This window comes from Chiloscyllium plagiosum, chromosome 12 (genome assembly GCF_004010195.1).
Source record: "Chiloscyllium plagiosum isolate BGI_BamShark_2017 chromosome 12, ASM401019v2, whole genome shotgun sequence".
Taxonomy (NCBI): Eukaryota; Metazoa; Chordata; class Chondrichthyes; order Orectolobiformes; family Hemiscylliidae; genus Chiloscyllium; species Chiloscyllium plagiosum.
This window is the reverse complement of record NC_057721.1, coordinates 79,158,128-79,171,790: the sequence shown is the minus strand read 5'-3', so window position 1 is coordinate 79,171,790 and position 13,663 is coordinate 79,158,128. Positions and strand designations below refer to the sequence as shown.

The 13,663-nt window shown below is 45.7% G+C and overlaps 1 protein-coding gene across 2 annotated transcripts in view; it reads left to right on the top strand.

Annotated features, from left to right (window-relative positions):
* The window catches only part of LOC122555591 (lysozyme C-like), a 59,299-nt gene that overhangs the window by 32,982 nt on the left and 12,654 nt on the right, over positions 1–13,663 (top strand). For both annotated transcript variants that reach the window (XM_043701623.1, XM_043701624.1), the window contains one exon: positions 10,950–11,123. In XM_043701623.1, the coding sequence (XP_043557558.1) occupies positions 10,950–11,123 (174 nt within the window). The remainder of the gene's footprint in view (positions 1–10,949; positions 11,124–13,663) is intronic.

The window sequence follows — 13,663 nt, the reverse complement described above, 5'->3', positions numbered from 1 at the left end:
AACGTCTCATCTTCCGCCTCGGAACACTTCAGCCCCAGGGCATCAATGTGGACTTCAACAGTTTCCTCATTTCCCCTTCCCCCACCTCACCCTAGTTCCAAACTTCCAGCTCAGCACTGTCCCCATGACTTGTCCGGACTTGTCCTACCTGCCTATCTCCTTTTCCACCTATCCACTCCACCCTCTCCTCCCTGACCTATCACCTTCATCCCCTCTCTCACTCACCCATTGTACTCTTTGATACTTTCTCCCCACCCCCACCTCCCTCTCATTTATCTCTCCACTCTGCAGGCACCCTGCTTCAATTCCTGATGAAGGGCTTTTGCCCGAAACGTCGCTTTTCCTCCTCCTCGGTTGCTGCCTGAATTGCTGTGCTTTTCCAGCACCACTCTAATCTAAAAAAAACAGAGTAGGGTTAGACTTAATAAACCACTAACTGTTCCTCTGCTGTGAGGAACTCCGTGATCCAGAGGTCTGTAAGGTCAGCTGTGAATTTCACTATTTGCTTATTTTGCTGAGACTGAACCCTGACGCCTGGAGATCATTGAAACTAAACACCAGAGGCAGTGAGCTGTGAGAGAGTTCACTTCCCGGACTGTCAGCTCTGCAGGTTCACCGCTCCTTTCGTTCACCTCCAAGCAAGAGCAGGAATAGGCCACTTGGCCCTTCAAATCTGCTCTGCCATTCAGGGAGCATGGTTGGTCACTCAACCCCACTGCATGTTGCTGATTTTCTCTTGTGGTCTTTGATCTCTTTGGTCCCATGTGCTATATCCAACTCCTTCTTGAAAACACTCAATGTTTTATCCTGGACCGTTTTCTGTGACAGAGAATTCCACTGGCTCTCTGAGTGAAGATATTTCTCCTAACCCATTTATTCTGTATCCTTTGACTGTGACCCCGATTCTGCGTCCTTTGCCATCAGGAACACCCTTTCTTCATTTACCCTGTGCAGTCATAGAGTCATCGAGATGTACAGCACAGAAACAGACCCTTCGATCCAACCCGTCCATGCCGACCAGATATCCCAACCCAATCTAGTCCCACCTGCCAGCACCCGGCCCACATCCCTCCAAACCCTTCCTTTTCATATACACATCCAAATGCCTCTTAAATCTTGCAATTGTACCAGCCTCCACCACATCCTCTGGCAGCTCATTCCATACACGTACCACCCTCTGCGTGAAAACGTTGCCCCTTAGGTCTCTTTTATATCTTTCCGCTCTCACCCTAAACCTATGCCCCTCTAGTTCTGGACTCCCCAACGCCAGGGAAAAGACTTTATCTATTTATCCTATCCATGCAGAATTTTATAGGTTTCTATGAGAGATCCCCTCATGCAGTTAAACCCCAGCGAGTACAACCCTAACCAATTCAACCTCTCCTTATATGACAGGTCTGCCATCTCAAAAATCCATCTTGTAAACCTTTGTTGCATTGCCTCTATTGCAAGAACATCATTCCTCAGATAAGGAGACCTCAACTGCACACAATATTCCAGGCATGCTCTCACCAAGGACATGTACAATTGCAGCAAGACATCCCTGTTCCTGTACTCAAACCCGCTCTCTACGAAGGACAGCACCCCATGTGCATGGTTCCTTTCAGCAACTGGTGTACAAGGCCACCCAGGTCTCATTGCATATTCCTCTTTCTCAATTTACAGCCGTTCAAATAATGATTGGCTTTCCTGCTTTTGCTACCTCACATTTATTTACAATGTATTTCATCTGCCATGCACTCGTTCACTCCCTCAGCCTGCTCACCCTCCCAATCAGTTTTGTGTCATCTGCAAATTCGGAGCTGTAACATTAAGTCTCCTGTCCAAACAGTAAATATATATTGTGAATGGCTGGGGGCTCCAAGCACTGATCCTTGTGGCACTGTACTAATATCTGCCTGCTATTTGGAAAAACCTTTATTTATTCCAGCTTTTTGCTTCCTGCCTGCCAACCAGTTCTCTATCCTTCTCAATCTACGACCCCCAAATCCCATGTCCTTTAATTGTACCTTCGATAGAGTGAACAGAAAAGCAGATAATCTGATTGGCGAGAGGTTGCAGATGTCCTGGTGCATGAATCACAGAAAGGTGCAGGTACAGCAAGTAATCAGGAAAGTTAACAATATTCCAGGTTATTGAGAGGGGAATTAAATGTGAGAGCAGGAAGGTTATGGTTCAGTTACACGGGGTATTGGTGAGACCCCATCCAGATTACTTACAGTGCACAGTACAGGTCAGCGTATTTACTGAGGGATGTTCATGAGTTGGAAGCAGTTCAGAGAAGGTTTATTGGACAAATCCCTGAAATGAGCCTGATTGCTTTATGAGGATAGGCTACACAGGCTGGACCATAATCCTTCAGAGTTGAGAGAGAGTGAGAAGTGACTTAACTGAATCATGTAAGAGCCTGAGGGAACCTGACTGGGTGGGTGTTGAAAGGAGGATTCCTCTTGTGGGAGAATCTAGAACAAGGGGTCACAAAGTTTAAACATAAGGAGGTGCCAATTTAAAACAGAGATGTGGAAACAGATTTTTTCTCTCAGAGTGTTTTGAGTCTTTGGAATTCCCTTTCTCAAAAGGCAGTGGATGTGGAATCTTTCAATCATTTTAAGACAGAGGTAGGGAAATTTTTCATTCCTAAGGCACTGAGAGATTGTTAGGAGTATGCAGAGATGGAGAGTTGAGATTAAAATCAGATCAGTCATGATCTTAGAGTCATAGAGATGTACAGCACTCGTCCAAGCCAACCAGATATCCGATATAAGTCCAGTCCCATTTGTCAGCATTTGGCCCATATTGCTCGAAACCCTTTCTATTCATATACCATCCAGATGCCTTTTAAATGTTACAATCGTATCAGCCTCCACCACTTCCTCTGGCAGCTCATTCCATACATGTACCATCCTCTGTGTGAAAAGATTGCAACTTAGTTTCCTTTCAAATCATTCCCCTCTCAACTTAAACCTGTGCCCTCTCATTTTAGACTCTCTCATCCTGGGGAAAAGACATCGTCTATTTACCCTATCCATGCTCCTCATGATCTTATAAACCTCTATAATGTCACCCCTCAGCCTCTGATTCTCTAGGGATAAAAGCCCCAGCCTATTCAGTTCTCCCGATAGCTCAAACCCACGAACCCTGGTGACATCCTTGTCAATTTTTTCTGAATCCTTTCAAGTTTCACAATATCCTTCCTACAGCAGGGAGACAAGATTTCAAAAGTGACCTAACCAATGTCCTGTACAGTCGCAACATGACCTCCCAACTCCTATACTCAATACACTGACCAATAAACGCCTTCTTCACTATCCTATCTACCTGACTCCATTTTCAAAGAACTGTGAACCTGCACCGCAAGGTCGTTTTGTTCAGCAACACTCCCCAGGACCTTACCATTAAGTGTATAAATCCTTACCTGATTTGCTTTTCCAAAATGCAGCCCCTCACATTTATCTAAATTAAACTCCATCTGCCACTGCTCAGACCATTGGCCCATCTGATCAAGATCCCATTGTACTCTGTGGTAACCTTCTTCACTGTCCACTACACCTCCAATTTTGGTGTCATCTGTAAACTTATTAACCATACGTCCTATGTTCACATTCAAATTGTTTATATAAATGATAAAACGCAGCGCACCCAGCACTAATCCTTGTGGGACACCACTGATCACAGGCCTCCAGCCTGAGAAACAACCCTCCATTACCACCTTCTGTCTTCTACCTTCGAGCCAGTTCTGTTTCTGAATGGTACATCTCCCTGTATTCCATGAGATCTAATCGTGCGAACCGGTCTACCATGAGGAACCTTGTTGAATGCCTTACTAAAGTTCATATAGATCATATCTATGGCTCTGCACTCATCAATCCTCTTTGTTACTTCTTCAAAAACCTCAATCAATTCCACAAGACACAATTTTCAATGCACAAAGCCCTGTTGAGTATCCCTAATTAGTCCTTACCTTTCCAAATACACAGAAATCCTTTCCCTCAGGATTCCCTCCAACAACTTTGAGGAATCTATGATGTGGACCCCAAGATCCCTCTGTTCTCCACACTGCGAAGAATGCTGCCTTTAACCCTATATTTTGTATTCAAATTAGACCTTCCAAAATAAATCACTTCTCACTTTTCCAGATTGAACTCTGTCTGCCACTTCTCAGCCCAGATCTGCATCCTGGCAATATCCCGTTGTAATCTCCAACAGCCCTCCACACTATCCACAACTCCACCAATCTCCGAGCCATTAGCAAACTGACTAATTCATCCTTTCACTTCCTCATCCAAGTCATGTATAAAAATCACAAAGACCACAGGTCCCAGAACAGAATACCACTGATCACAGAGTTCCAGGCTGAATATTTTCCATCTCTCACCACTCTCTGTCTTCTATGGGTCAGGCAATTCTGTATCCAGACAACCAGATTTCCCTGCATCCCCTTCTCCCTTAGTTTCTGAATGAACCTACCATAGGTAACCTTGTCAAACGCCTTGCTAAAATCCATGTCCACCACATCCACTGCTCTACCGTTATCCATGTGTTTTGTCACGTCCTGAAAGAATTCAGTAAGGTTTGTGAGTCATGATCTGCCCCTCACAAAGCCATGCTGACTATCTCTAATCAAAATATGGCTTTTTGAATAATCAGAAGCTCTATCTGTCAGAATCCCCTCCAATAATTTTCCCATCACCAACATAAGAGGGACTGCTCTGTAATTCCCAGGATTATCCCTCTTCCCGTTCTTGAACAAGGGAATAGCATTTGCCTCCCTCCAATCATCTGGTCTAGTGGACAGTGAGGTGCAGCAAACTCTTCCCTCACTTTACCAAAGCTTTTTAACGTCCCCTTTTCACCCTCCTGACTTCCTTTTAATTATAATCGCACTGCATTTATACTGTTCTCGGGATTCACTCAATCCTTGCTGTCTACACCTGAAATATGCCTCCTTTTTCACCTTGACCATAACCTCAATTTCTCTCATCATTCAGCATTCCCTACACCTATCAGCCTTACCCATTACCTTAACAGGAACATGCTGTCTCTGGCCTCTCATTATCTCATTTCTGAAAGCTTCCCATTTACCTGTGAAAATCAAAGTCAATCAACTTCTGAAAGTTGTTGCAAAATACCATTGAAATTGGCCTTTGCTCAAATTTGGAAATTTAAATTTAAAACTAATAGAATTATGGTGAATGGCCCCAAATTATTCCCCCACTAATACCTCGGTCATCTGCCCTGCCTTATTTCCTAAGAGTAGGTCAAGTTTTGCACCTTCTCGAGTAGGTACATCCACATACGGCATCAGAAAATTTTCTTGTACACACTTAACAAAAATTATTCTCCATCCAAGACCTTAACACTACAGCAGCCCCAGATTATGTTTGGAAAATCAAAATACCCCAACACAACCACCCTACTATTCTTACAGATAACGGAGATCTCCTTACAAAGTTGTTCCTCAATTTCCCACTGACGTTTGAGGGGTATCTATAGTACAATTCCAATAAGGTGTTCATCTTTTTCTTATTTCTCACTTCCACCCAAATGACTACACCCTGGATGTATTCCCAGGAATATCCTCCTCAAGTACAGTCATAATGTCAGGCCCTCTCCGCTCTTGCTCCCCTTTCTATCCTTCCGGTAGCATCCATACCCTGGTACATTAGGTTGCCAATCCTGTCCATCCTGAGCCACATCTCTCGAATTGCTATGATATCCCAGTCCCATGTTCCTAACCATGCCCTCAATTCATCTGCCTTTCCTGTTGGGCTTCTTGCATTGAAATAAATGCAGTTTAATATATCAGTCCTACCTCATTCGCTACTTTGCTCCTGCCTGCCCTGACTGTTTGACTCAGTCCTTTTCCTAACTGTATCAGTCTCAGACTGCTCTCTTTTCTCAATACCACCAAGTCCCACCCAGCCCCTCTTACTAGTTTAAATCCTTGTGAACAGCTCTAGCAAATCTCCCTGACAGTATACTTGTCCCCTTCCAATTCAGGGGCAATCCATCCTTCTTATACAGGTCACCTCTGCCCCAGAAGAGATTCTAATAACCCCAAAATGTGTTTTCCTCTCCCCTGCACCAGCTCCTCAGCCATGCATTCATCTGCTCCATCATCCTCTTCCTACCCTCACAAGCTTGTGGCACCGTGAGTAATTAGCAGATCCTGAGGACTACAGATGCTGAAGAGCCAGAGTTGATAAAGTATGACGCTGGAAAGCACCCAGTTGTTCAGGCAGCGTCTGACGAGCAAGAGTCAACGTTTCAGTCATAATCCTCCATCAGGACTTGGGGGGGTGGGGTGGGGGGGTGGGAAGGGAACTGGGAAATAAATAGACGGAGAGGAGGAGAAGCTAGGGGAGCGGTAAGTGAGGCAAGGTAAGAGGTGATTATGATAAGTTGGTGGGAAACGTGGAGCCAATACTTGGAAAGGAGGATGGACAGGTTGGTCAGGTCAAGAGGATGCAGCCAATTCGGAGGGTTGGTTCTGAGATGTGGTTGGGGGAAGGGAGATTTGGAAACTAGTGAATGCAATGTTGAGGCCGTGTGGTTGTAGGCTCCTGAGGTGGAAGATGAGGTGTTCCTCCTCCAGTGTGTGGGTAGCCTTGGTTAGATAGTGGAGGAGCCCCAGGATGGACATACCATCAAGGGAGTGGAAATGGATAGCCACAGGAAGGAAGGATTGGTTGGTGCGTACGGTCCAGAGATGTTCCCTGAACTGTTCTGCGAGTTTGAACTCGGTCTGTCTGACCACATCGAGAGAAATGGATGCAGTCAATGAGGTTCGAGGATATAAAAGTAAATCTCTGTTGGATGTGGATTGATCCTTTGGGGCCGTGGATGGAGGTGCAGGGGGAGGTGTGGGGGAGGGTTTTTCACACCTTATGGCGGCAAAGGAAAGTGCCAGGTTTGGAGAGGAGATTGGTGGGGAGTGTGGACCTAACAAGGGAGTCACCGAGGGAATGATCCCTGTGGAACACAATTAGGGGGAGGGAAGGAAATATATTATTGGTGGTGGGGGTCTGAATGTTGGCAGTGAAAATATCAGAGGAATGATACGTTAGATTTGGAATGTAAGGGGGATTCTATTCTTGTTGGGAGTGGGGAAGTGGGTTTCGAGGGCGGGAAATGCACGAAATCTGGGATGTCCTGGAGTGGAATTGCTCATCCAGGGAGCAGATATGGCAGGGGGAGGGGGGCAAGGATTTGGGAGTAGTGGATCGTGTTTTTACAGGAGTTAGGGTGGGAGGATGTGTCATAAAGGTAGCTGTGGGAGTCGGTGGGTTTGAAGGAGATGTTGGTGTTGAATCGGTCGCCGGAGACGGAAAGGACCAGGAACCAGAGGGAGATGTCGGAGATGGTCCGGGCGAATTGGAGGTCAGGGGGAAGGTGTGGGTGAAGTGGATGATCTGTTCAAGCTCCTCATGGGAGCACGAGGCAATACTGATACATTCATTGATGTAGCCGAGGAAAAGATGGGGGAATGATGCCAGTGGAGCTGTGGAAAATGGACTGTTCTATGTACCCTACATAGAGGCAAGCATAGCTGGGATCCATGTGGGTGCCCATAGCCACCCCTCTGGTTTGGAGGAAGTGGGAGGATTGAAAGGAGAAGTTGTTAATAGTGAGGACCAGCTCTGTCAATCGAATGAGATTGTCAGTGGAGGGGGACTGGGCAGGTCAGCGAAACACGAAGCAACGGAAGGCTTTTAGGCCTTCCTTATAGGGAATACAGGAGTAGAGGGACTAGGTGTCAATGGTGAAGATGAGGTGTTTGGGGGCTGGGGAATCAGAAGTCATGGAGGAGAGGGAGGGCATGGGTGGTGTCTCGAACATGTGTGGGGAAATCCTGGATCAAAGGGGACAGGACCGTGTCGAGATAAATGGTGAAGAGTTCAGTGGGACAGGAGCAGGCAGAGATGATGGCTTGACCAGGGCAGTCAGGCTAGTGGATTTTGGGTAAGAGGTAGAATCAGGCAGTGCGGTGTTCCCAGACTATGTGGTTGGAGGCTGTGGAAGGGCAATCCCCTGAGGTGATGAGGTTGTGAATGGTCTTGGTGATAATGGTTTGGTGATGGGAGATGAGGTCATGGTTGAGGGGACAGTAGGAGGCAGTGTCAGTGGGTTGGCGCCTGGAATCAGCGATACAGAGATCGGTGTGCCATCCTCCCACCATGCCTTCATTGTCAGCTGGTTTGAATGTGAGGTTGGGGTTGGAGTGGCAGGAATGGAGGGCTGCGTATTACACGGACAGGAGGTTGGAGTGAGTGAGAGGGGCGGAGAGATTGAGATGGTTAATGTCACAATGGCAGATGGAGATGAAGAGGTCAAGGAAGGTTAAGAGGGCACGATGGGGTGTCCAGGAGGATGGAAGAGGTTGGAGGTGGGAGAAGAGGTCTTTGGAGGGTGGGTGAGCGTCACAAACCTAAAAGTAGGCAGAGAGGTGGAGGCAACAGAAAAAGTGTTCAACATTGCGGCGTGTTTGGAGTTCACTGACATGGGGGTGAAGTGGAATGAAGGTGGGTCCTTTGCTGAGGACTGACTAATGGTCCTCAATGAAGGGGAAGTCATGAGGGGATGGTAAGTACCCGGCAGGGCTTGGGACTGGGGCCTAGGATAGAGCTGAAGCTGGGAGTGGGGATGGACACTGTCCCTGCAGTGGGAGGTTGAGTGGGAGCAGTAATGTGACCAGTAGTGATGTCAACAGTCACGTGACCAGTGGCTACTATCCTCGAGGACCTTCTTTTGAAATTCCTGCCTAACATCCTACACCCTCTCCTCAGAATTGCTTCCTTATCTTTTCCTGTATCGTTAGTTCCAATGTGTAAAAGAACTTCCTGCTGGTCCCTCTCCTCTTTGAGACTATTCTGCACTCTTTCTAAAATATCCTTGCTCCTGGCACCAGGGAAGCAAAACACCATTCTGGTTTCTCATGGTCAGCTGCAGAAACATCTATCAGTGCCTCTGACTGGAGAGTGTCCTATTACAATCAATCACTTGGAACTTAGTGTACCCCTCATTACATTAGAGCCAGTCTCGGTCCCAGAAACCTGGCTGTCAGTGCTACTTTCTGCTGAGAGTCCATCACCCCCTACATTTTCCTGAACAGCATTCTTGTTTGAGATGGGGGTAGCCACAGGAGACAGCTGCCCTACCTGCCCCCATTGACCTGACTGGATCATTGATTTATCGCCCTTCGTGTGACTGCCATCCAACATGCCCCCTCGCTCCTGTAAATTCCTCTCTGCCTCTAACTGCCGCTCTAACCGATCCATGCCATCTGATGGGATTTGCAACCAAGCACACTTTCTGCAGACATAATCATCCATAACATGGAACCTCTCCCTAATCTCCCACATCCAACAGGAAGAGCAGATCACTCTACTTTTGGCCATCTTTGCTCCTTTAACAATCTGCAGATCCAGTCTAACTGCTCTAAAATCACTGTTCTGGGCTACCTTAAAACCTTTTTAAAAAATTATTAGAATTTAATCAAAAGATATATCTTGATAAAAACATAAATCAAAAACAAACTCAGTCTACTGATTACTGTATATTTACAAAAAGAAAGTAGCCACTTAGCTGCCTCCCCCCCCCCCCCCCCCCCCCATGAGCTCCCCCACACAGGTTTCTCCAAGGACAACTGTGAATTTCATTGCTTATTATTCTTCGACAAACTCGGGTGTCCAGGAGTACTTGAAATCAAGCAGCAGAAGCTGCTGGGTCACATAGCAGTGTAGATTTCTCTCTCCTGTTGATTCACTTCCTGTCATGTGCACACTGCCTTCATCTCCCTTCCTACTTTCTGAAAGTGCTGTGGCTTTGACCTTTTTTTCCCCCAAAGTTTCAAAACAATGTAACGTCTAATAAAACAGTAATTACTGCTCCTAGAATTTGAGGAAATCACCTCCAACACTGTTACCGAAAGGTATAGGAGGCTTGAAGGGCTGAGTGGCCTGTTCCCTAATTCCTTGTTTGTGTGCTCGAGTGAAGGATGGAAAGTTGTAACAGAATGCAGTGTTTCTCAGCACTGCTGAAGTTCGCTATTCCCAAATCACTGTCAGAAATAAAGGAGTGAAGTCACTCCCAGCAGCTTCCCCTTGTATTGTATCATAGTCTGCCATTCAGGATCCCGTTACTAATCTGGTAAACGTAGTGTAACTTTATTTATTTCTCGGCTTCAAGGTTAATTCACTTTGTGGAGCAGATAACCATAGGTGTGATTCTGTAGAAAACAGCATTGTAGATAACACTGTGATCTCCTGGATTGGTTTCGATCAGCTGAGGGGATCCAGAAGGATTCTTTCTGAGTATTGTTCCCCTCATTGTCTCTGGCGTGCTGCATCTTCACAGAGAAGCCTGTGGTGGTCATGGCTGTGATGGGGGATGGGGTTTGGGCTGGGGTGCAGGGGAACAAGAGACAATCGGTTACGGTTGCTCCATGGGAGGTTTTAATGGCTTCTCCTGAACTGAAAGCACTGACCGCAGAGGGTCACGTGACTATCATGTGGAGGTGCCAATGTGGGACTGGGGTGGACAACGTCAGAAGTCACATGACACCAGATTATAGACCAATACATTTATTTGAAATCACAAGCTTTTCGAGCGTTGTTCCTTTTAACCTGCTGGACTGTAACCTGACATGTGACTTCGGACTTTGCCACGTGACTATGGCAAATCACAGAGCCCAGGGTCCTCACAAATGTATTTTTCCAAGTAATCTAGTAATCCTGGTTTGAGTCAGAGATGTTTGTTCCTGCCATTCATTTTCTGTGCTCGTACATCCCTCAGACAAGCGACACACAGTCAGGATGAGGACATCTACCAGGTTACTGAAAGACAAACATTACTGTTCTCTGTGCCACTCCGTGAGGTGTCATCTGAACCACATTTGTGTTTGCCACATGTTCTGAACAACAGGCCTCTGATGCTCGTTTTCATTCCAGGGGTGTGCATCGCCCGATTCGCAAGTGAATATGACCCAAGCAGAGCACTTCGTCGTGAAAGCCAAGACAACAGGCCTGCAATATCAGCATTTGGAATCTTTCAAGTCAATAGTCATTGGTGTGCAGACCCCAATTTTCCAGGTGCTGCACGTTTGTGCAGAGTAGACTGTGAAGGTAGGTGAAGCAATTCAAGGCAAATTGCAGTTTAATTCTTTTCTGTTCTTTTTTGTGCAAGTGATACAAACATTTCTGACACATTTTTATTATTATTGGTGAACTGGGTACTTAAGTAGAAGTAAACCTATTTGAGATGGTGCTGGAAAAGCACAGCAGGTCAGGCAGCATCAGATGAGCAGGAACTCGACGTTTCGTGCAAAAGCCCTTCATTAAGAATGTAAACCTGTTTTAGCTTGCTGTTTTGTGACCTGTTTGTTTGAAAGTTCAGAATGTCACTTTGAACATTGAATTCAAAGGCATTTTAATGAGATCACATTTCGGGGAGACATGTGACCCCACCTGAATGCCCAGCAAGTTACACGGGTTTACCATCACTGAAGGGTGTTTGCTGGCCTACATTTCACAACCACCAGAGGAAGACAAGATTCGAATGAGGATTAAGTTTATTGTCACTGAAGAGAAGGAGCCACCAGCAGGTTGGTGGAAGGGGAAGAGACCCAGGACAGCAGAGGTGCTGGGATTAGCAGGTGACCAGCAGTCAGGGCTGGGGGAGAATCCCTGAGGGGCTGAGCAGCCAGGGAGGAGAAAACTCTCAACGTAGAAAGCTCTGGGGAGGTCAGAAAGAGAGCCATCATACAAGGTTGTTGAGGAGCCCATGTAAAGGAAGAGGGAGCTAATTTCTGATTGGATCCTCAGCAAGAGATATTTACTGATGTAAATAACATCTGGTGAATGTGCAGTATTTGAAAAAAGAAACAAATTGCAATTAAAATGAAACCAGGAATTGCAAATGCTGGAGTTCTGAAATACACAGCAACAGAAATTGCTGGAGAAACTCAGCAGGTCCAGCAGCATCTGTGCAGAAAGAAACAGAGTTAACGTTTTGAGGCCAGTGAGCCTTCTTCAGAAGCTCTAGAGGAAAGGTCAGGGGACTCGGAACATTAACCCTGTTTTCTCTCCAAGTACAGCCTCAAGAGGTGGCAAGAAACCTTCAAGTGGAAATGGGGCTGGCTCCTCATTGATGTTTCCATGGAGACTGCAGTGTCACTTCAGTCCCACTTCTCCATGGGTCACAATGTTTAGAAAAATTATCATTCCCAGTTACTGATATGAACAATTAAATGTCACATTTATATTAGATTTTAGTTAAACATAGCCTCAAACTCAGCTTTCTCTCCACTGATGCTGCCAGACCTGATGGGTTTCTCCAGCAATTTCTGTTTTTGGTTAAGAATCTATCACCATCCTGCCACTTTGATGAAGACTTTTAAAAAAAAAATAAAAATCCACAGCAGTCTTTCAATAAACTCTTTCAAAAAAAGGACTCCAGGTATTTCCACAAAACTTGAAAGAAATCCATTTTGTCGACAGTTCACAGGTTTCTGGCTTCCTAACAATATTAAACATGCAGGTTAAGAATCTATCACCATCCTGCCACTTTGATGAAGACTTTAAAAAAAAATAAAATCCACAGCAGTCTTTCAATAAACTTTTTCAAAAAAAGCACTCCAGGTATTTCCACAAAACTTGAAAGAAATCCATTTTGTCGACAGTTCACAGGTTTCTGGCTTCCTAACAATATTAAACATGCAAGTACTCTGTAACGTCTCCTGTACAGTTCAGTGTGAAGTAACTGGAATAGTAAATGGCTCAGTGTGGGAATTGTCTCTGCTTTCTTTCCCCCGACCCTTTCATTCTTTCCTGTCTTCACTGCCTCACACATCCGCATTTACTATCCTCCTCCAGATGGTGATACTGTTTCCACAGATTGAGGGAACGCAGCCATTTCCTTTTGACTTGTTTGATGATCTGGAGTATTCAATGAGTTAAGTTTCTTTGCCAATACTTCAGACAAGCTCATTTGGGTGATAGAACCATGCTTTCAGTGGTTCATATTGTAAAGGCAGTCACAATCACACCCAATCCCAGGGTGAAATGGTTAGAATTGGGCATGTTTATTCAGACCATTGTGTAATGTTTGTGTCTCAGTATCTGTATGTTCTTGAGCACCCTCTCAGACGTGACTGAGCTGCTGGTGGAACATGACCATATAATGAACACGGAAGACTTGTCCTTCAGTCAGAGAAACAGGAGTAGGTCAGTCAGTCCCTGGAGTCTGATACACCGTTCTTTGAGATCATGGCTGATCTGTGTCCTAACTACATATGCCTGCCTTTAGCCCAAATCCCTTAAAACCTTTCCTAAACAGAGATTTATCTATCTAAGACATGTCCCCAGCAATTTCTTCAGAGTTGTCGCACTTGTCAACATCAAACGTTTGTAGAGCCTACACAAGCCTGAAAATCTCACATTATCCTGAATTCCTTTTCCTCCCACATGGCCAACAATTCCCTCCAGCGCATCTCCTCCACTTTCCACACCTCTGCTCTTGAACCCACCCCTCCAACCACAACAAGGACACAATCTCCCTGGTCTTCACCTTCCATCCCATCAATCTCTGGAAACAAAACATCATCCTCTCCCATTTCTGCCACCTACGGTCAGACCCCAACACCAGAGATATATTTCCCTCCCTA